This window comes from Gopherus flavomarginatus, chromosome 10 (assembly GCF_025201925.1).
Source record: "Gopherus flavomarginatus isolate rGopFla2 chromosome 10, rGopFla2.mat.asm, whole genome shotgun sequence".
Classification (NCBI taxonomy): Eukaryota; Metazoa; Chordata; order Testudines; family Testudinidae; genus Gopherus; species Gopherus flavomarginatus.
This window is the reverse complement of record NC_066626.1, coordinates 58,890,696-58,918,195: the sequence shown is the minus strand read 5'-3', so window position 1 is coordinate 58,918,195 and position 27,500 is coordinate 58,890,696. Positions and strand designations below refer to the sequence as shown.

The 27,500-nt window shown below is 38.1% G+C and overlaps 1 protein-coding gene across 5 annotated transcripts in view; it reads right to left on the bottom strand.

Annotated features, from left to right (window-relative positions):
- The window catches only part of ZEB2 (zinc finger E-box binding homeobox 2), a 128,031-nt gene that overhangs the window by 3,813 nt on the left and 96,718 nt on the right, over positions 1-27,500 (bottom strand). For 4 of the 5 annotated variants that reach the window (XM_050969175.1, XM_050969177.1, XM_050969178.1 and 1 more), the window contains 6 exons: positions 26,384-26,455; positions 17,931-18,119; positions 17,020-17,234; positions 14,473-14,581; positions 11,128-13,097; positions 8,933-9,113 (listed from right to left, as the gene is read on the bottom strand). In XM_050969175.1, coding sequence (XP_050825132.1) covers positions 8,933-9,113; positions 11,128-13,097; positions 14,473-14,581; positions 17,020-17,234; positions 17,931-18,119; positions 26,384-26,455 — 2,736 coding nt within the window. The remainder of the gene's footprint in view (positions 1-8,932; positions 9,114-11,127; positions 13,098-14,472; positions 14,582-17,019; positions 17,235-17,930; positions 18,120-26,383; positions 26,456-27,500) is intronic. The other variant, XM_050969179.1, reaches the window with a different exon arrangement.

The following is a 27,500-nucleotide window of genomic DNA, read 5'->3' as shown; positions in this document are numbered from 1 at the left end:
AGACTGAGTGATGCAGTGCAAAAACTATAAAGACCTAATAGTCTGAACATAAAAATATATTTAAACCACAGAATAGCCATGCATTATCCCTTTGAAGAGATGTGGTGATGTATGATGTGTACTGGATGCCAGGCAAGAAAATTGTTGTGAGCCAAGGTTCTGGGTAGATGGGATACTCTCATTGACAGACCAAAGGAACTCTAGCAGGAAGCAGAAGAATGTTTTAAGACGACTGAAGGATCTTAACTTCCAGGAAAACTGAAGCTGCGCTTTTATGAATTTGATCTGCTCTCTTTTATTTTGTAGTCAATGACATTATACAAGAAGAGAAAAGGTCGGACATAAAAACTACTTAAACAAGAGGCTTAGAATGAATGACCAGAGCTTGTGCTAATGTTGTATTGCCTAGTTGCAGCTACCCTTCAGTTCTACTGTGGAAGTTTAAGTTTAATAAGGCGTGGTTGTAATGAATGCTCTAGGCATCCTAAAATCCTATGTTGTGAAATGAGAGGTCCCTATCTGGGGAGATCTGGCAGAAAGGAGGATACAGAAGAAACCACAAAAAAAACAGAATAAGTGACAAGGAAATTGGGGGGGTGAGTTATGGATGGAGTTCAGGCTTAAGTCTAAATTTCTTTTCTTCTGGGTTTTAAACAGTTCATGCCCATATTTTGAGTGTTTAATGATCTTTCTTTTATTCCCTTACAGTAGAATTTAAAATTCAACTCAAATATGAATGAAATATTTGAGTATTTGGCCTTTATTCAGCAAGTAGGTATTTCAACAATATTTTACTTGTTATTTATGACTAAACAAAGATCAAAACCAAAATATCAGAAACTGAACGCCTTTATGTTTCACTGGAGTTTTGGATTTGAAACTCCAGCTCTGAATATGCCCCACTGACTTTGTCTTTGGACTGAATCCAAAACCAGAAGAAGGCTATTCTCTGATTCTGGTTTGGTTGTGAACAAAATCTTATTCAAGTTGGTGGAAATCTTACCATTTTGGTTTAAGAGATTTCAGCACTATCATATCTGTATGCAGACTGTGATTTGGCATCAAATCCCAACCTAATCCACATATGAACATCACTTCCTCAGCGCACTCTGGTTTTGATGTGTCTTTTTAGCTGAGTGCTGATCTGACTTTCTGATCAACATGTTGCAGCCCTTCCTGCAACCCAAATCTCACAGGCTGTTTTACCTCTCCGTAAGTGTTCCTGCTCCTGCTTTACTTTGAAATCCCTAATCTACCTGAGCCACACTATACGCTCCTTCCTTTCCCAATCCTTATTCCATCTCCCAGCTGTGCTCACCAGCTCCCTGCTGGCCACTTCTCTAGCCATTCCCATTTCCTCTCCAGCCAGTCCACCTTTCCCTACTGTCTGGCGGCTACTCTAGCTCCTGTAAGTTTATAAAACTGCCCCTCACACATACATCTTTCTTGACTGTTGTAGCTCTTAACACATTGTAGCTCTTGTTTCATTCTATCCCCTCCCTTTAACAAATACTCCACTCAGTTCCACCAGCACCAAAAGAGAATTCCAGGAAAGAATCCATATTTATTTTAAAAATTAATTTAGAAATTAAAAGGTAAAATGTATTATTTTGTACATTAATTTATTACCAGAAAGACTATACAGAACTATTTTGTCTACCATTTACATCCATATTAAAGTCCTTCGAAACACACAAAATTTGGATCCAGTAGAATATGACAGGTGGTACAAAGTTCTTTGATGACGTACTGCACAACATATCTTAGCAGTGCATAGAATGCAGCTGTTACAATGTTAATAGAAATATTTCTAAATATATCAGATTACTGCACATTTGAATCAGTTTTTTTTTTCAAACCTCAACATTTCAGCCATTTAAAACAAGTAAATATAATTTGGGCAGAGTCCCTCTTATGACTTAATAGGCCATACAATAAGATTGAAGGGATTTTTTGTTACACACGTGGAGGGGTGGTGGGGGGAAGGTTGCAAGTACAGTCTCTCTCTCTCTCTCTCTCTCTCTTATCTAGATAACGTACTATACCTGACAGTGCTGTAGTATAATGTCATGACTTCAATGGGACCACAGTTAGGCCCAATGCTAAGCACTTTTACTGGGACTTATTTGAAATGATCTGTATTATTCATGGCTGATGAAGCTACTTGTGAGTTATGCAAATCAATGTAAATGGATGCCAATAAAACATTTATAACACTGTGCACCAATATGCCACATATTTTACAGTAATACTAGTTCATAAATGTTTAAGAGAGATTTAAAACAAATATTTGGACTTTTTTTTGTATCCTGCCATCTGCAAAAACTGGCCCCCTTAGGAACTTGTGTTCAGTTTACACGTGAGATACAATTACAACTAATCTGTTTGAAAAGCATCTAAAAATGGCCTAAAATTGCATTTCTATACACAAAGATCTCTAAAATTCCAGTATCTCTGGACTTTTTTGGCTAAAAATGAATGCTGTGTAGCTATGGATTTCCCAAAGCCATTGGTATAGAGCTATTATTTCTAGCTCTGCAAAGTTATGAGACTTCAGATCTTAAATCTGTCACTGGTCCTGGACTAAATATTACCAATTTTTTGCCTCCAGCAAATGTAATTTTTTTTTCAAGGGGATGTGGGAAGAATAGAAATTTCTCAGTTAAGAAGAAAGAAGGAAACATTTTTGTGGCGCTTTCGTTTTCTTTTTTAAAGGTAGCTTCTTGGGGCAGCTGTGTGTGTGTGTGTATTTTAGAGTTAGTCCTGGTAGGCATGGATTAGAGGCCAGAGTACAGTGAGTGGGTCAAAGGTGCAAGATAAATGCAATTTATATATAATCGCCCAAGCCCCACTTGTTCTGTTTTTAATAGAAGACATCTATCTCCAGAAAAAAAATCACAAGCACTGAATTTACCTATTTTTTACATTATTTGAGTACAAAATGGGGAATTCTAAATTTGTATTTGAGTGAAGTGAGAGAAAATAATCTTTCAATGGCATGTTAATTTTGCATGAATCAAGCTCTAAATAAGGAAAACTCCTGACCTGGGAATTCAGAATACTATCCCAAGAGAGGTGATTTGCTACTCGGCTCCAAACAAAATTTAGTTTACAGAATCATCTGGAAACAAAACATCAGCATGAAAGCCACAAAAATAAAAAAGAGGTCTTAATAAAATATACAGTGGAAAAGAAAAGGATTAAAGTAAAAGTACAGCCATAAGGCCCTCATTGGCCCATATAAGCAATAAAATAGAATATGTAATACAAAGCAACAATTGTAGGATTCAGGATTCCTATGTAGGATTAAAAAAAAAATGTTTCCAACTTTTGTTGTGTTGCAAGCACACTGCAAGTTTCCTTGTGCAGCTCTGCCAAAGAATTCCTATTGGGGTGGGGTCAAATGATTGTGATGAAGCCAGAACAAATCCTAACCTTCCCCCTAAACTTGAATCAAACCAAACTGGTGCTCAGAACAAGGCATGTGCTAGGTGCTCAGCTACCCAGGGACCTTTATTTTTTGGCAGCCCCATTCTGTTAGCACTCCTTCTATCATACCCCCAATATCTTCCTTCCCTGCTGATCTGCCATGATGACACTGTCTCTTTCACCTCTAATGGTGAGCGCTACACTGACTGGCTCAGCTTGTGTCTACCCTATGCTGACAGGTGTGGGTAACCCGTTGAACCCCATCACGAATACAAACTCTGATTCCTCTCCCTAAAGACAAATTTTTAATCTCTGCACCAAGTGGTTTGTGGAAATCTGCCTGGGATTCCCATCTTTTACACAGGACCACTCAAAACAAAGGGCATGCAAATTTTTTCAGGTCCACTTTTTTTTAAAGAAAGCATAATTCCTTCCAGCATTTATGACCTGATTGATACCTGGAAGTACTGGAAGTTGATTTCCAGATAAAAGATTCATAGATTCCAAGGCCGGAAAGGACAATTGTAATCATGAAGTCTGACCTCCTGCACAACACAGACCATAGAATTTCCCCAAAATAAATCCTACAGCAGATCTTTTAGAAAACCATCCAATCCTGATTTAAAATTGCCAGTGATGGAGAATCCACCAGACTCTTGATAAGTTGTTCCAATGGTTAATTACCCTCACAGTTAAAAATGTACACTTTATTTCCAGTCTGAATTTATCTAGCTTCAACTGACAGCCATTGGATCATGTTATACTTTTGTCTGATAGAATGAAGAGCCCATTATCAAATATTTGTTCCCCATGCAGGACTTAGGGACTGTAATCAAGTCACCCTAGCCCTCTCTTTGTTAAATTAAATAGATGGAGCTCCTCAAGTCTATCATTAAAAGTCAGGCTTTCTAACTCTTTATTCAGTCTCGTGGATCTTCATATACACATTCGCCCATCACGATATCTATCTTATAATGCAAAATTGCTACTATTTCTGTTCTGGGCCTCTCCTCAGCATAAAATGAAAATTGTACTGAATTTTGTTATGGTTAAATATTATAAACAAAAGGGAATGAGAATGAAACTACCTGACTAATTTTAACTTATGACTAGAGTCAGGGTCTGTTCCCATGTGAAAAAAACAGAAGTATTAACTCACCGCGCTACCTAGCATTTGCTATAATTTTCTATTTATAACCTAAATACAGAGCAGTGTCAGGTGATTTTTAAGTAACTGTGATCTTATAAAGCCTCTTATTCTAGCATGAACACATGGTTCCATTTGAAGTCAAAAAACCTTTTTAAGTCTAGTTGGCAGAATCTGGCCCTAGGACAGGCACTCTGATACACTGGTCCCAAAATGTGTACCACATTATAAACCTGGGAGAACCAATGCAATTCATTTAGCAGTAACACGAGTCCTCTTTGTGTAAGTTAAGTTACAGGTGGCAGCATTTTACAGAGCTCAGAGTCTATCCAAAATCATTTTTCAGAAAGGCAATGACATATCTTAGAAGCTCCAAATTATGGATTGTAGTGTCTCTGGCCCCAAATCTTCACTACATTCGAGCTGCACTTGGACATACTAGACAGCGATTCTAGCTGTCTGATCCTCAGCCCTGATAAAATCTGGAGCACCTAGGGCTTATTCTAACCTATGCTGCTTATGCTGCTTCTATAACAGTGAAGGATCAGGCATTATGGAGCTCAGCTCCATCCCATCCCCCTTCCACTCTGACATCCAAGAGATACCTAGGCCTCCCCAAACACACTTTCTCTCTCTCCTTCAGCCAGATGTGAGGTGAGGCAATTGGCATCAGACAGTGTGGTTATGCTACCTTCCCTAACTTTCACCTACAGAATTTTCCCCTGGCCTGGGTAATTCTCCACAGTCAGTCTGGACTGTGAATTTCCAGCCCACTGTATCTGACTGTTCTAGCACTGTTCTAGCACTAAAGTCTTTTTATATCATTAGATCTGAAAGGTATTAATAATGAAATATGTCATTGATTGATCAAACAATAAAGCAGAGACCTGACAACCTGCAGACTTTTAGTATGGGTTCAGACAAACACAACAGCATCAATAGATAAAATATGTGACTTATGTGTCAGCAGGTAAAATGAGCCCACCAGTAATTATTAAGGTTTAGCCCTGTTACGTTTTATAAAAATGCCATAATAAGAGAGCACCAAGACCATTCTAAAGAGACTATCTGGGAAAGTGAAATAAAATAGGAATCCAATAGCAAACTTCAGAAGGGATCAAATATTCTCTATTTGTGTTATTCTAGGAAGGTCAGGAAGCGTTCTGACTGCCCCAAAAGACATTTTTAAATGAAGTAAAAGGGATAAAGATTAGAGATGGGCAAAAAAGAGGAACATTTTGTGAAAAATTAAATATTTACTCCCTTTTTTGGACAAAAAATTTTGAAATTGAAAAGTTTTGGCCAACTGTTACAATGATCCAGAATCCAGAAGTAGAAGTTAATTGTGGTACAAAGTGCCTTGCCTTAAACACAGATTGAAATGTCTCATATATCTTAAAAGATACAATTGCAGCTTCATAACTATAGCTTTTTCCAAAAGTATCAAAACAATTTGAAACTCACTTAGATTAAAAAAGGGGCAAATGAAGAAAAACTTCGAAATATTAGATTTCTTTTGAATCACAGTGGTTGTAAACTTCATCTTTATTGTAAAATCCTATTACTTCATGCCTCCAAAGGTAGTGAATGAGCTATCAAGGCCAGTCTAATAGAGATCTGCAGAGCTTCCACACCCCTCTACAACATGACGTTTGGAAGTTTCATAAAATAAAACAAATTCATAATAATACTTTGCACTTTATATAGCAATTCCATCAGAGGATTTCAGTGTTCTTGAATTAAGATTCACAACACCCCTGAGAGGTAGGCTGGTATAATTTCCCCCTGTTCACAGATAGGAGAAGATGACAGAGAGATTAAGTAATTTGCTCAAATTCACAGAGGAAGTCTGAGGCAAAGCAGGACAGAACATAGATTTCGTAGCTTCAGCATCTACGCTTTTGCCACAAAACCATCCTTCCTCTCTGTAAATACCACTAGAGCTTTGATTTACTGTAGTTCTACTGTATTAAATATGACACCATATATATGTTCTGGATCATAAGGCTAAATCCCATAAAATTGATAGACATATAGTTGAAAAATCAAGAGAAGTGGAGCAGTGAAGAGAGAGGAAGGTTAGCATCCTATAGTTGGACAATGTTTTTCGAGGCAGTAGGTAGTCCTTTTTATATCCCAGAACATATTTTTGATTTTGCAAATGGTAAATTTTGCAAATCAAGGTGATTGCTCGCATTTCAAAATGTCAAATTTTCACCCTTTCAACAGTATGTCTGTCTACCTTATGGACTACCAACTTTATGGAACTGGACCATATGTCCAGATCCCGATATATATGAAGGCCAGTTTTAACATAAGAGCTTTACGGTAGTCATGTGGTAAACCATAGTGTTTGCAGATGGCTGCAATAAAATCATTGAGGAGAGAAAAGGTGCAGGGACGTAAAGCCTTCAAAGCTTCTTGTATAGAATAAACAATTTGATCTGAATAATGCAATGTGAAACTCATTTTCAGCAATGAACCAACCAGTCTGGTTCAAAATGTTGCTTTTAATTTTCTTTCCTAATCCCATGAGCATTTTACCTTCCTTCCTATTTTTCTGTATGGGATTTAGCTAAAAAATTAGAACTAAAGTGTAAGAAGGAATGATCACAAGGTGATAAAATTTATCTATAGCACAATCCAAACCTCAGCCGCTAAACTTCCATGACAAATGTTAATAGGTTTTTTAAAACATGCCAGTAATTTTTTTATAACTCAGTTTTAACACTATCACTAGCATTTTCTAAAATGTCTCTTCAAATTCCTTTTATTTTTACTTGCAACTTGAAGAAGGTTATCATGGGCATCTCTGTAGGCTCAGAACCATGATTGTAGGGGGGAGGGTAATGCTACCCCACTGTTTAATGTCTTTATTATGAGTCCTCCTGATTTAGGGCAATAGGCACTGGCATGCAGGATCAGACTAATGACACCCCAGTATTCAGTTTCTGACAGTGATAAGCACCAGATGCTTCAGAGGAAGATGCTAGAAACCCCCAAATGAACAATTATAAAAATACTTGCCCATAAGGCAATGTTTCTCCAAGTGAGGGTGCACCACCCCAAGGAAATGCTCAACTTTCATTTTAAAGAAAAGTCCTTCGCTAGCAGTTATGCCCGTGAAACAAACCTTCAAAATGTGAAGCAAGTGTAATCAGTTCAAAGAGGTCTGCCTGAGTCTGCAGACAGCCTATACACTAGCTCTGAAGTGTGCATTTATTTCAATGGGTGGAACCTCAGATGCCAATGATGATACTTTAAATGTCAACTTTGTTAACTATTTTACAGCTCCTCAAGGCAGGTAGGAAAGGAGAGGAGGTATCACATTATAAAGATCTACAGATGGGTTTCCCGAAATATGTGTGTGTGTTTGCGAGGGGAGGGGGCATGAAGTACTAGCCTAAGCAGTTGGAGATTGGCATCTTTCCTGAAACATGAAAACTGATCTCACATGTTTACGCTGTCTCAAGAAACTAGCTGTTTGTATTGTTTTTTGGAGCCCAAGTCCTGTTTTTCCCCTTTCCAAAACATTTTGAACTAAAGTGTGGGCTTTTCACTTCCTAATTCAGTTCTGCCCTGGGCTCAAGTCAAGGAGATATAATCTATCATGGCCAATGTAAGTGGGGATTGGAGGGCTTTTACACACTTCTTTATCTTAGGGTCCCATTTTACATTAACCTCCACCCCTTCTCCACAGCAGTCAAAACCACCTGCACTTGAAAACAGTTAACAATTGCTGTATAATGAGGCAGTAAAAAGTGAAAAAGTAAGATGCAACCTCTTTTCTCTTTAGGCACCTCAGGCCGGTGAGAGGGATTTACTCCATTTAAATAGCTCATTGAGGGTCAGGATTTACACTTTACATTAAGGCAAAGGGAATTTTTCTATTGATTTAAATGGTGCGGGATCAGATCCTGAGTAAGAAACGATATCACTCCTCATTTCAGGCCTTGTAATATATCAAATTTCATTCTCTAACTATGCCACTGGGCCAGCCTTACTTGAAATTTGTTAACATAGGGATTTATTCTGTGAACTGCTGAGTGCCCTCAGTTCCCGTTGCTTTCAGTGGGACAAGATCTGTCAGGATTGGGCTCATAGTCTGTACATTGTATTTTGGGGTGAGCAAAAAAGATATTAAGATGCAACAAAACAAAACAAACAAAAAAGCACAAACAACAAATAAACAAGTAAAGAAAAAAAGTCAATCTGAGCTAAGCAAAACACATTATTTCTTTTTTGTTGAAAGTCTCAGCATATGCTGCATCTTATGTCGCACAAGTGTACTCATTAAATATTATGAAATGTACAACATGCAATGAAAGTCTAACTGCACATTTAAGGCATTCATACCTGTGTGCTCATATTTGTGTCGCAGAAGGGAACTGCTTTTCTGGAATGTTTTGTCACATAAGTCACATGCATACATGCCACTTTCTGTCTTCTTGATCTTCTTTCGGGACAGACAGGAGTCAGAGTCTGTCATGTCGTCTAGGCCTGACATGTAGTCTGGTGTTCCATCAAGCAGTTCTCCCTGCGATGTAACCAAATTGTTTATGTAAAACATTGTGCTTCCTGTATTTTGTGGCTTACTGCAGCATCTTGTCTTCCTACAGTATATAGAATTAGGGAGCTATTCCATAGGCCGTGATCCTGCTAAAACTTCTGAGCACAGTGCTTAATACCATGACTAGTTCCATTAGCTCATGGGCTACTCATGATAATAATAACTATGCTCAGTAGAAAATGTTAACAGGACTGGACCTTGCTACCAAGGAACATCTGCTTCTGTCACTGTCCCTCTTGGTCTTCAACTGCATTAGAAAACTCTGTCTTCTTTTGAACACTGTGTAGTAAGCAGTTGTATGAATTATCTAAACAGAGAGTGTTTATGATATAGATGCTAAGTATTTCAGGGAGCAGGAAATGATAATGTAAAAGACTACATTCAAAGATCATAAAAGCTATTGTAATATCTTTTATGAAATAAATATAAGAAACAACTAAAGATCTTTTCTGTCAAAACACAGAACCGTAGATATATTCTGTATCTGTAGGAAGGTTTTAATTGAATTTTATATTTAGGTACAAAATGTTATTATTATGCAATCCATTTAAATGTATGTCTCCCGACTAAAGGCCTCAAGCTATATTTTTATATTTAATTTTGTAATTCGAAATAGGGAATATTAATAACACTTCTTATCAATGGTCTATCTATGTTAAAACAGCCTTCAGCATTAAGCAATAATGAATGTGGATCAGTAAATTATTCCATTTCTTGATATTTATTTTGTCTTGATCCAAAGAGAGTGCAAACTTGCATGATAACATACATTTCCATTTGCTATCACACAGTTCAGTTTTCTTAGACTAGGTTTGCACTAATTAATATTAGAGACGATTAAATAGGCTTAAATACATTTACAAAGAGGGCAGATGTACTGTAAATTGGAATAGTGGAACAGCTGTTATGGAGGTGCAGTGCTATTTATGCTCCTGTTGTGCAAAGAGGGATTACAGGCTATAACGTTAAGCCATACCTGATTTTCACATTTGAAACTATAAAACATTGTTAGTAAAATTACTAATGGAGCATAATAGGTCACAGGGGAATGTCCACAAATGTAAAAACTTATTCATCTATAATCAGTTAAACTCATTTAACTAAACTGTGTACATTATATTTTAATACATAAACACATGTACATTCTTACACACTATGAATATCTGTAGACAAAAGTGATTTTGCTAGACCAACCTTTTGGCATATTTACCTAAGTGACCAGATCATATACCCTTTACTCATTGACTTATATGGGAGTTTACTTGAGAAAGGAATATAGGATCATACCTAGGAACTAACAAATGTAACCCAAATCATGCCCCTTAGATATAAACATGGAGGGGACTTTACGTGGAAATGGGTGGGCTCAGATGCCGCTTCCACAGACCATTCTTTTCCATTTCTGGCCCTCCTGCAAGCCTCTGTGTGGTAAGTCAATGTAGGGGCAAGTAATGGGAACTGGATGTGCTGAGGGGAGGTATAGGTTGGCCTGAGGCAGGGCCAAGGGTAGGGATACACATTGTCCCTTCTCTGGCTTCACAGAAACTAGTTAAGAAAATATGAAGTCCTCCTGTGGGTCTTGGAGGCTGCCATGAGCTGGGGGAAGTTCCAGGCAGAGCAGTTCCAATGAAGCCATGGTGTTAGGGAGCCTACAGGACTTTTAGTGGTGCAGAACCATTATGGAGGTACAGGGCAGTGTTTTCTGTCAATGGGAATTCTCTGGGCCATTGATAGGTATATAAAATTCTCGTGGAGGACAAATATAACCCTAATGAAATTAAAAGCTAAACATGAAATGTGTTCATATTTCTTCTGTGTTGAACAAATATTCCCATCATAATTTTCAAGTTCAAGCTAAAATTCTGCTATGTCTGTTGGAGAGGTTTCATTTCACTTTGAGGACTATTTTTTTCATATAAAAGGACATGACGAGGGATACTGAAATATAGCCTTTCAAAACAAACCAATTATGATCATGTACCTGAAATCCTTGTTTCCGCTGGAACTTTCTCCTTTGCTGCATATCAGCAAAAGTAGCTGCTCCAGTTGGATAAGTATAGGCCATATGTGGTAGGAAGCTCATTTGATCTAGTCCTGGGTATGGTCGCAGCCCAGGAATACTGGTCTGGACTGGTGGCATAAAAGTGGCCGGAGGAAATGCGCTTTGTGGTGGGAGTGTTGTGTATAAAGGTTTGGCACTAAATGGGTTCAAACCAAACACTGGGTTAGTGCTTTTATCCAGATTATTTGAATTGGAAAACTCCTTCTTGATAAAAGTCAAGTTTAGCGGCTCATCTGAATTTTCAGATGATGAAGAAACACTGTTGTGGTCTAAATTTATGCTACTAGATTTTGTTTTGTTCTTTGTTGCTATAACACTTTTGGGTTCCTTCATTTGTTTTGGCAAAGACAAGTCCAAAGGCTCAGCCTGAAGCTCCTCAGAGGAGAAACTGTTTGGAGTGTAAGAACTGCTATGGGAGTTTTTAGAAGATGTGGAAGAAAGATTTAAAGGAGAAGGAGTATTACTCCTGGAGTGGTCCAATTTATCAACTGGTTTAATATTGGTAAAATGTGTAGGTTTTGTTAGCCTGAGAGGAGTATCACAATTAGTAATACTGTTGTGGAGTTCAGCTATAGATGGTGAAGTTATAGAGTCCACAGGCTTTATTGGAGATCTGGCTGACAAAGAGTCTTTAGTGGGAGTGTTAGTGGCAGCCAGCACCGCCTTGGCACTGGTTCTTTCCAGTGATGGTGATCTGGAACTTGAATACTGGTAGAATTTTCTTTGTTCAAACCATTCCTTCACAAATTCCTGAGGAAGGCCAACGGCAATGGAAATTTTCAGTAGTTCATCAGAGTTGGGTTCCATATTCATAGCATAGTATGCTTTAAGTACAGACATGTGGTCCTTGTATGAATTGATGGGGCTAGTCATTCCTTTCTCAGAAAGTACTGATGACAACAGGAGGGCTTGCTTATCAACAAACACTCCAGGTTTGTTGGGAACCATGTTTTCATGAGGTTGAAGGACTGCCTTGATTTCTTCATTCATCTTACACAGGTAACGCTCATGCTGATGCAGGGGAATGGGACCAGGAAAGCTTTCTTTACAGAACTGGCATGAAAATGGAGTGGATATATTGTGGTTGTCTATCATCTTATCTTCAGTTACCAGATCTATTAGGGTACGCAGCTTCTCTTTTTTAATATTACTGAGCTGCCTCCTTGAGTCTGTGGTCAAGCTCTGGAGACAAGCTTTGGCTTCATTGACTTTTTCTAATGTATAGTCAATAATACTTTTAGTGGCACCATTATGACTCACTACTGGAAGACCCACTGGTGGAATATTAGGTGAAGTAACTCCTTGTTCCTCTGTTTGAGGGCATGGATCCTTCATGTGATAACCCTTCAGCTTTGAGATCTCTTCAGCCTTGCAGTCCATTTTCTGCCTGGAAACCGTGTTGTCCACAATCTGTAGGACCTTCTGCACCTCACTTAAATTACTGCCTATTGCAGGAAACCCAAGTAGTGGTGCTTCCATCCCTACACTTAAGTGCTGCATTGGACTTTGAGCAGAAGCATGAACTCCTAATGGGCTGGTTGCTCCAAGTCCACCATTCATAAAAGGACTAGCTCCACTAAACCCATGTGTGGCCATAAGAACCTTGTATTCATTGAAATCTAGTGGTTCTGTTTTAATTTTCAGTAAGCCTGTTTGCTCAGACATACTAAGTGGTTTGCCGTTCTCCAGCTTGTTTCTCAGCTGTGTGATGGCTGAATTAGTAGGAGAGGAAGATACAGAATTAGGAGAAGAACCCGTCTTGATATTGTTTCTCATTCTGCCATTTACAGAGATTAAGCCAATACATTTCTTGCTGCTGATGTGCGAACTGTAGGAGCCAGAATGGGAGAAACGTTTCTTGCAGTTTGGACACTCATATGGTTTCTCACCTAAAATGATAATTAAAACCAAACATTAATATATTATTTTTATAATAATAATAATAATAATAATAATAATAATAATAATAATAATAATATTACTGCTATAACGATTGATCTTATACATTTACCTAATTAGATATTGATGTTGTCACTGGCTAATAGGCAGAGAGAGATAATGATCCTACCCCACTGATTACTTATTCTGGGTGCCAAAGAATCCTATGAACATGGCTGAGCCCAGCATCTCTCCCCATATCACCTCTGTGGAGTTTTCTTGTTTTGATGTTGATCCAAGCTTTTGTGGGGACCTATGCAAAAAACCTCACCTGGCTCACTCCATGTCTGTGATAGCCAAGCAATTCTGTGGCAGTTCTGCTAGTGATGCAGTGCTATTAGTGACATTACATGTGTTACTAAAGGAGTGTATGACTGGGGACCCTGGTTATGTAGAGCTCTGTCACCTCCTAGATACAGTGGGCACAATTAAAATTCATTTGTCACTCCTTAGTTCCACAACATATTCTAAGAGTAGACGATACTATTATTGCAACGTGGAAAGTGATAGCTGCGTTTTTAATGATGCGCACTGTAGTTTAGGTGTATGGCCTTAATCTTAGCACTGCTGAGGCCAATTATAAATCATTGTTTCCCATTTGACAACACAACGCCTGAAAGTCACCAGAGTGACTGAAAATGGTATTCTTTGTCACATGTAGGTAAGTCTTCTGCTAAAGTAGGGCAGTCAAATCCATAAAGCTTAAATTAAATTCAGCCTTCTCAAAAATGCATTCAGATACTACAAGGATGGGCACTGTATAAAAAATTGGGTCCTGATTCAGTAATCACATGCATATAGATGGACCTTTGTGGCTGGGAAGAGCTCAAGGGGTCTCTGTGTGGACAAAAGTGTCAGCTTGTAAAGATCAGATTGCTGGATCAGGCCCCAGCTAGCTAAATAGCTAGATTGATAGCTAGATAGAAAAAAATGCCTTAGCTTGCAATACAATATGAGTCATTCCTCAGATGCCCATTATCCCAACATATGAGCCATATTTCATTTATTTCCACTTGGACATTTTCATTTTTTTAAAAATTTGGTCCCTCCAAAAGCCAACTAAACAAAAATTTCTGAATTCCTCTGAACTCAAGCAGCACAACAAAGCATCTATTATTTTTTGTAACTAGCATTATTATATCAAAATCTTACAGCAAGATCATGCTATTAACAGCATGATAAATGAGGATGAGTCAGATATTGTTTATGAAATACCTTAGTATCTCTAAGAAGCTACAAACAGAATTGTGTAAATTTTAAGCAATCTTTAAAACTCAGCTAATTAAACAAAATGCAAATGAGAACAGCAGCACCTCCGCTACTCACCACTGTGAATTCGCAGGTGTTCCTTCAGATGGTGTTTATATTTGAAGGCCTTGCCACACTCAGTGCATTTGAACTTGCGATTGCCTGCTCCTTGGGTCAGCATTTGGTGCTTAGAGAGAAAAGATTCTGATATGAATTTTATGAAAGAGGAACCAAGAGTTTTCTAGTTAAAAAAAAAACAAAATTAATTTAACTCTCTATTTATCAGGCAAACCAAAAGGTTTGCATATACATTTATACGTCTTATCGGTGTTGCAATAAAAATCAAAATGTTGGCAGTAAACTGAAACAAATGCGAAAGTGCTTTCAGATGAGGATTCGATATTTGCTTTAGAATTATTTCCTAAGTCTCTCATCAGAAATGTGTTGCTTTAAGGTATGATGAGAGAAACTGATTTGTAAAAAGATCTGTGGTTCTTATTAGTCCTAGCAGCTTCTAAACATGTGGAACGCCTCTTGTTTAAAAATCCTGTTTACTGCACTAGTAGAAAATACAGTGTTACATATCAGATTTCATTCATTATCAAATATAAGCCACAATATCTTCAGCATGAGGCTGTGGCTGCTGGAAAATTTTTATCACAAACCAGCAGGAAAGATTTCAGCTACCTTTCTTATGGTGGGTTCTCCTCCCCCCCAGTGCTGTGCTAAGGAGTAGGGGCAAAACAAGAGAAAAGTTGGTTGAAAGGACAAGTTAAAAGCAGCATAAAGATATAATCAAACACAGCTGACCTTTTTGAACAAGTGAGAAAAGCACTGTGACTTTGAATTCTGAAAAAAAATACAGTCATCCACTCTGGATGCTCAAGGTAGGAGGTCAGCTTTTTTCAAGTAGCAATGACACAAAAGCCTATTGCAAAAAAGACAGCATAGAAACGGTATGACAACTGCTAGGGTGTGCTGAATCTTCCCACATTCCTAGTGAAACAGATGGTGTTACATGGGACACAGGGAGGTTTGTTCAAACAGCAGCAACCTTCAAAGATCAAGCAGAGCCCAGCCCGCCGAGCGCCATTGAGGGACCAGCGCTCATATGTTGCTGAGTTGCATAAACAAACAGCAACAGCTGTTTTGTCTCCCCCCATAGCCCTCAGAGGACTACTATAAACTTTAGTTGTGCCACTGTTAATATGATACAATCATTTTAATTTACTAATTGTAAATGCCATGAGCAAATGAGGGGACTTTTCAACACCAAAGCTACCATTCATAATGCGCCAACACAATCAGACTCTTGCATGTGAAATTTCAGACAGTTATGTTGGATAAATATCTAGGCATTTTAACCTAGTGTTTTTAATAATATAAAGCAAAAGGGGGGAAAAACCCTCAGATTGTGTTAGATTAAAAAAATTGTATATGAGAATGTTTTTGCCTACCAGAAAACCCTGAAAAGGAAGCAATCTGAGAAACTGCACCAGAATCATTTATATTGATTTAAGATCAAGCAAGAGATACTGTTCTCTTAAGAATGCTAATTGCAAAATTGCATGATTAGAAGATGTATGTTTGCTTAACTGAATTTACCTTATGCTGAGAAAAATCTATTAAAAGATATATAGTTGATTATGATTTTTAGTTTAGATTTTGTTTCAGAAAAATAAATATGGTATAAGGCCTATATAATTTGATACATGCACACACTCATTTATGAAGTTTAAGACACACCAGTTGTGTTTCCATTACAACACTCCGTAACACCAGTTATCAGAGGTAATTCTCTAGGGAACAGAAGAAATAGTTTTCGTATAGTATGTAAAAAGCTTTGGGATACAGCCTTTTTGAGTAATCAGTTTGTGAATGAAAGAAAGCTTCAGTCACCTGTTCAAAACACAGAGCGCTGGCTTAAATGTAATAGTGAAATGAACTAAATAATGCAAAGCAATAATGTTGCAAGGTTACTTTTATCATATCAAGGAACAATCATTTTGATTTATAACAGATATGCTAGTAGGATATATATATTATAGTGATACTGCAATCCTAATGTGTGCATAAGTTATTGGTATACTCAAAAAACATAACCTATACATTTTATGGAAAGATTTACTCTAAAAATGTGTAATTTTATTTTAAATGCAAAATGTGCATAATTTTATGTGATTGAAAAGGTTATTCAAAAATAATGAAAAAAAATATTAGTAGATCTTTTACTATGTCTTTGAGATCCTAGTTGCAAAAACTGCAAAGTAAAAGTAGGTGAAAAATGGAATTAAAATTGCTGAGATGTTTAATACTGTATAATTAAAATGCCACAGTTTTGTTCACTTTTTGAGGAACATAAAAACGAAACTAAAGTCAAGTTAAAGTGCAAATAAAATTTTTAAATTAGAAATTAACACACTCATTCGATCGTGAACATAAGACTATTAAATCATATTAGAAGAGACCATCAAAAAATCATTTAGACCTCAATTAAAGCTATTACCATTAAAAGATCTGCATCTTCAAAATGCCATGAAAAATTAATAATGATTGCCAATCAAAGCAATATCGTTTCTCTAAGGGGTTATTATAGAAAGAAATCACTTAAAACCAACTCCCCACCTGATCTGTCCCTGGCTTGTGCGTCACCATATGCCGCTCGAGCTGGGTGCGGTAGGCAAACGTGTAGCTACACAGAGGGCAAGAAAAGTTCTCCTCATTCTTCTCGTGGCGGTACTTGATGTGCTCCTTCAGTGATGTCAAACGCTTGTAGCCCCGGTCGCAGTAGGGGCAGGTCAGCAATTGGGCAAAAGCATCTGGAGTTCCAGGTGGCAGGTCTGTAGCCGAGAGACAAGAGAGAGAGAAGCAGGCCAAAAGGTCAGTAAATCAATGGCAGCTAATGGGCTTATTGCCCGAGATGGTATGACAGGAATCATTGCAATCTGCTACACTAGAGTGCCATCATTTCAAACTGGCCTCAGAACACACCATTCCCCTTACACACCCACAACAAACTTGTATGAATCATTTCATACTGTGCTAGAAAATTAATTAAAGTCCTTATTCTAGTTTTTTGAAGACTTAAATAGCTGAAAAACAAAGAAATATTTTTTCTCAATCAATTGACAATTTGCATTTCATTTTAACCTGTTATGTTAATATGACACCGGCCAAATCATTCTCATGGACACTTTTTCAATTATTCACCAAGAAGTAAGAGAGTTATGGGTCAATAACCCTAAATTTCTCATGTAAAAATTCAATAGTTCAGAAACTTAAAACCATAGAGAGAGCATTTTTCCTTTTTAAATTAAGCTTTAATTGTTCTTGCTCTTTATTTCATCTACAAAATAATTTGCTGACTAAAAAATCACAATACACTAAAATTACAGTTCCAATCTTTGCTCATGAAATTCCATGCCTCTGCAGCTGCTCTTCAATTTTTAAGGTAAACACCCAGGCATGTAGTGCATTTATAATTGCAACAGCTGCAAGAAGTCAGGATAGTGGCTAAAAATGAATTACAGCCTCACCATTTTCTTCTTGCCCATTGGCCTCTGGAGTGCCAAGGCGAGACAGTTCTTCAGGGGCTTCTGGGTAAATAATGGCTGTGTCACTGCGCTGTAGGTACTCTGCTATGCTGACTGCATGCCCATCTCCTTCCTCCAGTTTCCTTTTGGCAAAATATTCCTCAAAGTCCGACGTGCAATTTGCATTCTTAACTAAAATTGGGGGAAGGGAAAAAGAAGTGGTTTTGAGTGCATTTTCCCTGTAAGATTAGGTAAGTTTATATGGTTGTTTGCAAGAAATGCTGACACTTGCGCTGGAGCTACAAGTCTGTGATTTGAGCCTGATCCTGCTGCAGACTTTTAGTCTCACTGGGTCTCAGCTCCTAATGAAGTCAATGGGAGCTTTGCCATTGACTTTCATGGGAGTAGGATTGGGCCAAATCACTTAAATGAGATCATTCATGAATCAAGGAAGCAGAAGTTTACTGGGCCTTGATACTGCAAGTTAGTATTCTGCATGGATGGACCTTTGGACCTCAGGGAACTCCTGTGAATTCAGTGGCTCTCTGTGTGGGTACAGGAGTCCACTTGCTCAGAGGAACTTGCAGAACTGAGACCTTGGGGACCTCTACTCTATCTGCTCTTCCTGCTCAGTTCCCACTGATTCCTTCTAAACTGAGGATGCTCAGCTCTTTGCATAGCACCTCACGGGTGCAGGTCTGTAATTTGTGAGTAGTGAAGCACACAACCAATTACCCCTTCAAAACTGCCTTGTCTTGTGCCATTTTTTTTTCTGATTACAAGAACAAAGTGTTGCTTTCTTTAAAATTCATAGCATCAACCTTATTTTTCTTCTTGGAAAATTCATCTCTGGGTAATTTATAATGAGAAAATACATTGTTTGAAAAATGTGTTGCTCTGTACAATTTTACAAATAGAACCACATGTTTCCAGCCCATAACTGGGGTACAGGGCCTAAAGCCACTTTTACAGTCCATGCTAGAGTTTTGCTTTTTTTCTGAAAATGTAAACCTAATTTTTTATTGTCCGTGCAACGTCCATGAAGTATAATATGTTCTCAACCATAAAATATTCTGTTGCTAACAATATGCATTTCTTCTCCCAGAATTTGAATATTGCATAGAGGTAAGATCTTGTAAAGTCTGGGACATTATAGACAAATATTAATGAAACCAGAGGAGAACTGGGAAATAGACCATTTTCTTTCTCTATTTTTTTAAATAAAGACAATGTGAATTCGGATAGTTATTTTTAACTGACCTTAAATTAAATGAATAGTTTATGATCAATGACATTTTTAATGTATTTTTCTGTAGGACAAATAAGAAAGCAAAATTGTGATATATTTGATTTTTCATAAACCAGTCAAAAGTAAAACAGGCATGATTCTACTCTCCCTTACACCAGTGTAAATCAGGAATAACTCCAATGAAGTCAGTGGAGTTGCATCAGTGTCAAACTAGTGGTTCAGAAGAATCAGGCCCAAGAAGAATTACAACAGTGCAAAACTAGTATGAGTGAGAGACAAACCAAGTTCATTGTGTTTTTAAACCATTTAGCAGCTCTGCCTCAATTTTTTACTTTTCTACAAAAATGGAAGTTGCAGGCAAGAGTAGTGTGTTCTCTGAATGTGGAAAATTGTGCCCTAAGAAAAACAGTTGAACATTTCTGTTTTCTCCAAAGTAGATTTTTACCACATTTTAGTTATGAGAAATGGATAATGGAGAGAAATGATAAAATATGTTTATCAGATTTACCTAAAAACAAAAAAAAAAACAGTTTTTATAAGAAAAAAATTGTCAAAGTGCAAGATGATAGTTCAGCATAGTTTGTTTGCTTCCCATGTACCCCTGGAAGTGCCTTGAAATAATTTACAGATGGAGGTAATTCTGGCAACAATCTCATGGCTCTAGCCAATTACAATTTCCAGTTCCCCTGACTATACAGCATCTTTCCTCTATGTACAACCTGCTGAGAATGAGTTAAAAACACAGTGGCGTCCCTAAATGTGGGTCAAGATTAGCAATGGATGAAATCAGCTGGGATAAAATAAGACCTGGCCCATGAAAGGTGCTGTGCAAGAGATAAAAATTCTCTGTTTATCTTTGGAACAGGTATTCAGTATATACTGCTGCAGTGCAAGCTTCCCCAGACAGTCTCCAATATACATCAGCCATACTGAAGACGGACAACATGGCTGATGAATGAGTGAGATTGTTATTCAATTGCTATACTAAAATGCTGAAGGAGTATGAACATGAAGAGCTGGTTTGGCCAATCATTGCATATTCACTATGCAAGTGCCACACATTGAGCTGATCAAATCAAATCCTCTTTCATCATGTTGAGATAAATAAGTTTTTTATATAAAAAAAGAAGCTGTCTAAACCCTGAATGGAGTTTTAGCCACACAAACCTTGTCAATTTAAATGGGATTCTTATGGCTAAACCCATCAGTGAGAAGTCCTCTAAAATTTCTCTATAAGCTTTAAACAAGCAAATTTTTGTCAGTTCAAATGAAGGGCCAGCATCATTAGAAATTACTGTCCACACTTCCATGAGTTTTTGACATTTTATATGGAAGGAAAGAGGATATGGAACAGCAAATTGTTGAGTTGCTCCTGATTCTTTGTATGTATCTGAACAATCATTATGGCTTCTGTTCAATAAGAGTGTCCACCTAATATAGTTCATATGTTACAAACTAAGTGCCAAATGCTTATTTGCAAACAAGAACTTGTTTGTTAAGTAGGGTATGATTATATGCAGGAAAGACTGGAGTTCTGAGTGCAAATTACAGTGGGAATGTATGTGTGTAATGCAACAATTTGTCTTTTATGTTGTGGGGAGAATATAACAAAATGGTGGTTGCTTGTACATAATCATATTTACACACCGAAATGTCAGGCTGTGTTCTGGGTATGTCTTTTTCATAGCAGAGCTGAAATGTTCAAAGTTAAGCCTGAAACCCCACCTTTTACTTCTCCCATGGTGTCTAGAATTTGCAGCTCCTGAGATAATTTATGCCTGTAAAGTGTTAATATTCCCTGATTGAGAAATGTTCCTTTTCAATAACTAGGCACAACAGTATGAATTAAGGATACTATAACACCCTGAGTCTGTCGGTTTTAATTCTGAGTTTGGGTTGTCTAGGCTGGCCCAGGAACATGTTTAAAAGCTGCTTTTGATCCAACAGGTTATACTAGCCAATTGTAATACTATAGACTCTGCAATTCTTAAATCTGTGGATTATTTAGCTTCTGTGCATATGCATGGAATCCAGGATCTAAAGAAAATGTTTATGTCTAGTTTTTAAACCCCTAAAAACAAGGGGATTTAGCAGAAAAGCTAACAGATCCTTAACTTAAACAATGCTACTGGTACTGTAATATTAAAGATTAACATGAATAGCAAAGGTTGACCATGTGCTCGTCAGTCTCTTACAAGATGCATTACTGCTGAGAATTCAGAAATTATGGAAAAATCACCTAGTATTACTAAACAAATCACTTGATTATCATTAGGTGTGTCTCCCTCTAAGCTCTTCGTTGTTTTCCATGTAAAAAGCCGCACTCATAGATTCCTTGTGGATTGAAATTACACACAGAACCCACACTCCTATCTGTGAGTCAAACATTTAGTACAGTAGGTGACCTCACCAATAAGTAACATTTTATTTAATTATTAGGGCATGGACAGTAGAAATATTTCCAGTTCCAAAGGCTGAGCATCATGCTAAAATAAAATACATTGAGGAAAAGATTAAGGAGGTGTTTAGTATCTTTAAAAAAAGAGAGAAAGAGGACACTCAAGGAGCTTGGGAGACCAGTTATTTCTTGTGGGAACTCTTACTGTGAGGTGGAGATAGCTGCTCCTAATCGCAAACAAAACTAATAAAACCACAGCCTTCATTAGGCAGGAAGTGACAGGCCCTCATTGGTACACATAGATTACGGTCTGAAAACGGCCTATCCTTCTAACCTGCCAAGTTTTACTTCTGTTTTCCTCTCCCCTGAAGGTTTTTTTCCTCCTTCTTTAAATCATATGAAAAACATCGACAGCCAAAGCTTATTAGCCAGATGTTATTAATATAAAAAGGGAAATGTTGTTTGTTCATTAACAGGGAATCTGCTCATCTATCTCCTAAAAAAAAACCCCAACTGTAATGAAAGTAATCGGACCAATGAAGTAAATCAAATGATTCTAACAATCAACTATTTAAAAACAGCTTCTACGGTACATCATTTTGCTAAGTAGCCCTTTTAGAGACCTTTAGAAACAGTTTGCAAATTGATTTAGTATGGCTGAACTATGAACTATACCTTTAACTCTAGTGGAAGCTTTTGCTTGTATAAACTTTATGTTGCTTAGTATAAAAATATAGAGGATAAAAAAAATGTTTCATGGTAGCCATATATAAAAGTAGCAAGAGCACTAGCATAATAAAGATCTTTCTGTTATTTCCTTTCTATGTTAATGACATACTGCAGTGAATTTTTCCTAAAAGCAATCACATTTGCTGCCTGGCCAAATAATAACTCTGTAGTTAGTTCTACCCTGTGCGCGACTTGGATATGAGGTCTTCTGAGGTCACCTAGAATCGGGGAACCTTGCAGGGGTAACATGCCCAGCCTTCAGGAGCAAGAAGCATTTTCTATTATTTAGCAGTGAGCTCCCTGGACAATCCAGAAGCATTCATAATGTTCTCTAAAAAAAAGTCCCATCTGGACTTCCGTGGGCAAATGAAGATCACTGTGATGTCGTCTTTATTGAGGGTGTGTCACAGGGTGAGTTGGTCCTCTAAGGGGACTGGCATTCAGCCTCACCTGTACCCAGACTTAGTTCATCTCCTTTGGTGGAGGGCTAAGTCACCTCAATGACCTAACCACACTCAGCGTTGGTGGTTGACTATCTGGGAGGGGAAACTGAGGCAACACACTGTGGGAAATTGAGTCAACAGACAGTACCAAAGCAAGACCACATAAATCCTTGCTACAAGGAGCATGTCAAAGAATTCCTCCTAACATCCTCCCAAAAAGGTTAATATTTGTTATTTAGAGATAGGGTTTTCAAGTGTTCAGTGAAGCAAGAGCAAAATTCTGACTGAAAGACACGTGATTGAAAGTGACTTTCACTGTATATTTTTTTTTATTTTTCTCAATAGCCAGATGTAAGGTACATTATTTCATATTGAAAAGTATCTGAGAACGTTCAGATAGAGATTGGATGGCTCTGGGGATTAACAATGGGTTATAGGATCTTTCACTTCTAAATCAAGCTCAGCTGGAAGTGACCACTAATCCTTACCATCAGAGGTTTGGTGGTGTCGAAATGAGCTAGAGAAGACAGTCTAGTTCCTAGTGGAAAGATGTCCACATCACAAGAACAATCCTCACAAATGGCACTAGCTAGTATCAGGTCCGGCTCCAGCTTTTTTGCCGCCCCAAGTGGTGAAGAAAGAAAAAAGAAAAGAAAAGCCCGATTGAGCGGAGCGATTGAGCTGCCGCCGAAGTGCTGTCGAAGAGGAAGCGAGGCACTGAAGGACCCGCCACTGAATTGCTGCTGCGGACCCGGACGTGTCACCCCAACAAGACCCCTTTCTATTGGCCACCCCAGGTACCTGCTTCCTTCACTGGTGCCTGGAGCCAGCCATGGCTAGTACTCTTATCAATGGTCTCAGCAGAAAGGACAAGGTCTCAGATACCACAACGATTCACCTACCCTCTCTTCCCATTAGCCAGTCCCTTCAAGATTCTTTGAGGGGCAGGCTTTTGAGCAGGGTCTGACCTGGTCTACATAGTCTGGTTAGGTGTATTTTCAAGATCAATTTAGGGGGAAGTTATCCTCTAGGATGCTTTTCAAATGCAGCTTGCCTTTTAGTGTAGACAGGGCTATAGTAATAGCTGTTACACAGGTATATAGAAAGGAAGGTGTTCCTGTTATTATTGAGGTTTATTTTAAAAAATGACTAAAATAAGGGTTCTTCCCACCACCCAACCCAAAAGTTTTCTCAGGATTTGGAAAAAAAAGTTAAGTCTCAAAATCAGCCAGCCATTATGTGTGATATTCTTCCTTGCTTCACCCATAGATGCCGACTTCCTCTCTGCCTGGTGGGTGCTCGACCCCCCACATCCCTGCCCCACTCTTCCCAGCCCTGCACCACTCTCACCCCACCCCCATTCCACCCCCTTCCCCCCAAGTCCCTGCTTCTGCCCGGCCTCTTCTCCGCCTCCTCCCCTGAGCGTACTGCATCCCTGCTCCTCTCTTTCCCTCCTGGAAAGTCCTAAGTGCTGCCAAATAGCGGCTAGGTGGCGGGCGGGAAGTGCTGGGAGGGGGAGGAGCAGGCATGTGGTGTGCTTGGGGGAGAAGGAGGTGAGGACAGGGATGGGGGAGCTTGGCTGCCAGTGGGTGCAGAGCACCCACTAATTTTTCCCCGTGGGTGCTCCAGTCCCAGAGCACCCACGGAGTCAGCTCCTATGGTTATGAGAGAACCTCTAATCATGAAGAAGTTGTGGGCACTTCATGTGGTCTGTGATTTATCAGTCCCACAGTTCAGTACTCCAGAGTAACTATTACATTTTAAATGGCAAAGCAATGAGGCCCTTTAGAGGTTTTCTGGCTGTTGTTTGAAAATAAATCTTCAACAAGGCACAATTTCCTATTGTAGACAGGGCCAAAGGCAGCTCTCCATGACTGTCCAGGAGTGATTACACTTCCTGGGTCAGATCCTCAGCTGAAGTCAACAGAATGACACTGATTTAAACCAATTAAGTGAGAGAGAGCTGTGAGCCTCATGTCTACTCCTAGAAGATGATTTCTGACTGGTTTACAGGAGCAGTGGGACACCTATTTTCTGGATTAAGAGTAGAGTATGATCTATGGGGCCGTCAGCTGACAGGTCTTGTAATACTTTTCTCCTGAAGAGGAGACTTAAGGCCACAGTACAAAGCAGAAAGAAGAGACTATCAGAAACTGGAAAGGAACGGTATGTGGCAACAGGCCACCAGGTTTCCCCGCCCTCCGAGGAGACAACACAACAAGTAGGAAGGAGTCAAGGAATGTTATGGTCAGAAAAATGTGTGGAAAGATAGTCACAAAGCCTAAGACGGCACTTTAAAGATTCTTGTAATGGTAAATCAGATAACAATCCAGCCTTTTTTCTGAATCAGACATCTGAACCTTTTCATGTCCAGTAACTCCAAGTACCACATATGAGTCATCACTTTGTGAACATATGTTGAAAAACCAAGTGATTTTAGAATATTTGTTATTTTCGGTTCCGTATAGCAATATTATTAAAGATATATATAATGATAAACTTTGACTCCATTCTAATCCACTCATTACTTTTTCATGCATAAATCTAATGTATGAAGAAAATCATTGATATGTTTTTATTTTTCTATTATTTTCTCCCACAAGAATTAGAAAGTACATTTCTTGTGTTATTTAGTAAGGACATTGTAGGTTTTATGTGGGTGTGTACCAGCATTAAGGATGTGTGAGTAATAAAATCCTTATAACATTTGGGTACCATATTTTATAATAACATTTCAAGAAGGCAGTACCTATGAATCAAACATGATAATATGATGCATAATGATTTACCTGTGCTGGAAAACATCTAGATATTTAAGTGTAAATCTAGCAGAAAGTAAGGTGAATGTAGTGTAATGCATGCACCATCTATGGCAAAGGGTCTTTGAGAAGAACATGGTCAAACTCCAGAATTAATTTGGATAGAACAATAGTAACAGAAACTTTTTACGGTCTTTCGCAGCTATAGAAAGAGATGGCTCAAAAATAACGACTCTAAAATATGTAAGTTCCCTTTCTTTTTCCACAGAAATGCATGGATTTTAAGAAGGGAAAGAAAGAGATATGGAATGTGAAAAAAAAGATTAACTAGAAACAAAATGATCTCATAAATATGCATTTAAATTGTGTATCTGTGTATATATGGGGGGGTTGTATTTGTGTTTCTGAAAAGTATCCGAATTCTCTGAAGTATCTTACTCTCTGTTCCCTGTTAATATGGGGTTGCCATAAAGAGTGCACCTCGTCCTTATTATCAAGTTCTTTGTACAGTCTCTCTCATTAAAAGACTACAGTATCTTGGCCCAGGTACTTTAAATTCGTTCATTCACCATGACTGCAAAAACATCTCCTCCCAATGCTAAAATCTATTAGCTTACAATAATGCAGTTAAAATGAGTGGGGTTGAGGCATGGTGCGGAAAAGAGAGATTGAGTTTTCACTGAATACCCAGTTTGTACCACTGTAATCAAATTTGGGGGAGAGGGAGTGGAGATTGAAAACAGGATGATTATTTAAACATTTCTCAATTGTTCAGCTAAACAAGTAAATAAATTGTTTAGCCACTTCTTACCTTCATTCACAGCTAATTCTATATGACATAGAACAAACATGATGTTCAAATGGACCATTTGCCTTACCTGTACCATTGTTTCCAGTGGTCTGAATTGCGGCTTCAGGCCCCATAGTGTCATACTCCTCCTTCATTTCTTCTGCAAAATAAGCACACACATTTTTAGCATTTGCAAATTATTGAACAGCTCACAAGGCTAGCAAGCACCCTGCAGTAACAAGGAAGACTCTTTTAAAGGAAACAGAGAAAAGGCCTGTTCTAAGCCTCTATACAATGGCTTTGTTCTTGTAATTGAATGAATTCAATCATGCTAGCTGGACAAGAACTTATTTACTTTAAACATTACAGCAAGTGGTGAAAACCAGAGGTATTTATTTGGGCCAAATGAAGGCTTTTTTCTGATATCAAATCTAATAAGCAGTGTGGTGGAAAAAAGCTTCTTATTTTTAATAATCAGTCAACTGCAAGTTAATTATTTTTACCTGGGAGGAACAGGCACATTACATGAAGTGATGGTAAATACAGAAGAAAGGGTTCTGGACAGCAGATCAATCTATTAAGATTATTATCATACACTTGCTATTGGATTTATCATCCTCATTTTAACTATACAGACTTGGAGTGAGGAGTGTATTAACATCAGAGGGTGCAAAAATTTCCAAATTTTAAACTGTGGACAGCTCAAATTATGTCTGCTTAATTTGTCTGTGCTCCCTTTGCATTTGCAAAGTATAGATTTGTGCCTCAAAACTGGATTATTTCACATGAAAATTCATACTTATTGTACAGAATTAACTGTCTACCCATCTATTTGTTATGTACCAATTTGCTTTTGGTGAAGTTGCTGGGGTGGAAGGTATTTTAAAATAGGGTTTATAAAGAGGACCTATCTTCAGCCTACTAATGGATAGAATATCTTTTTGATCTATTTATCCACCTCACGTAGATATTTCTAAGGTGCCTATCATCTTGATTTCTTACTGATGATTTGTTAGTGCAGATGCAACAGGTATTCACACAAACTTGGTGGACACAATTTAGGTGCCCACATTTGAAAATCTGGCCCTCAAAATGATTTCCATGGGCAAAATCAAATACACACAGCTCTCTCTCTCTTATTCCTTTCCACTTTCTGCCAATTCCCTTCCTTTTCCTCTTTGCACACATGCACAAATATCTAATCT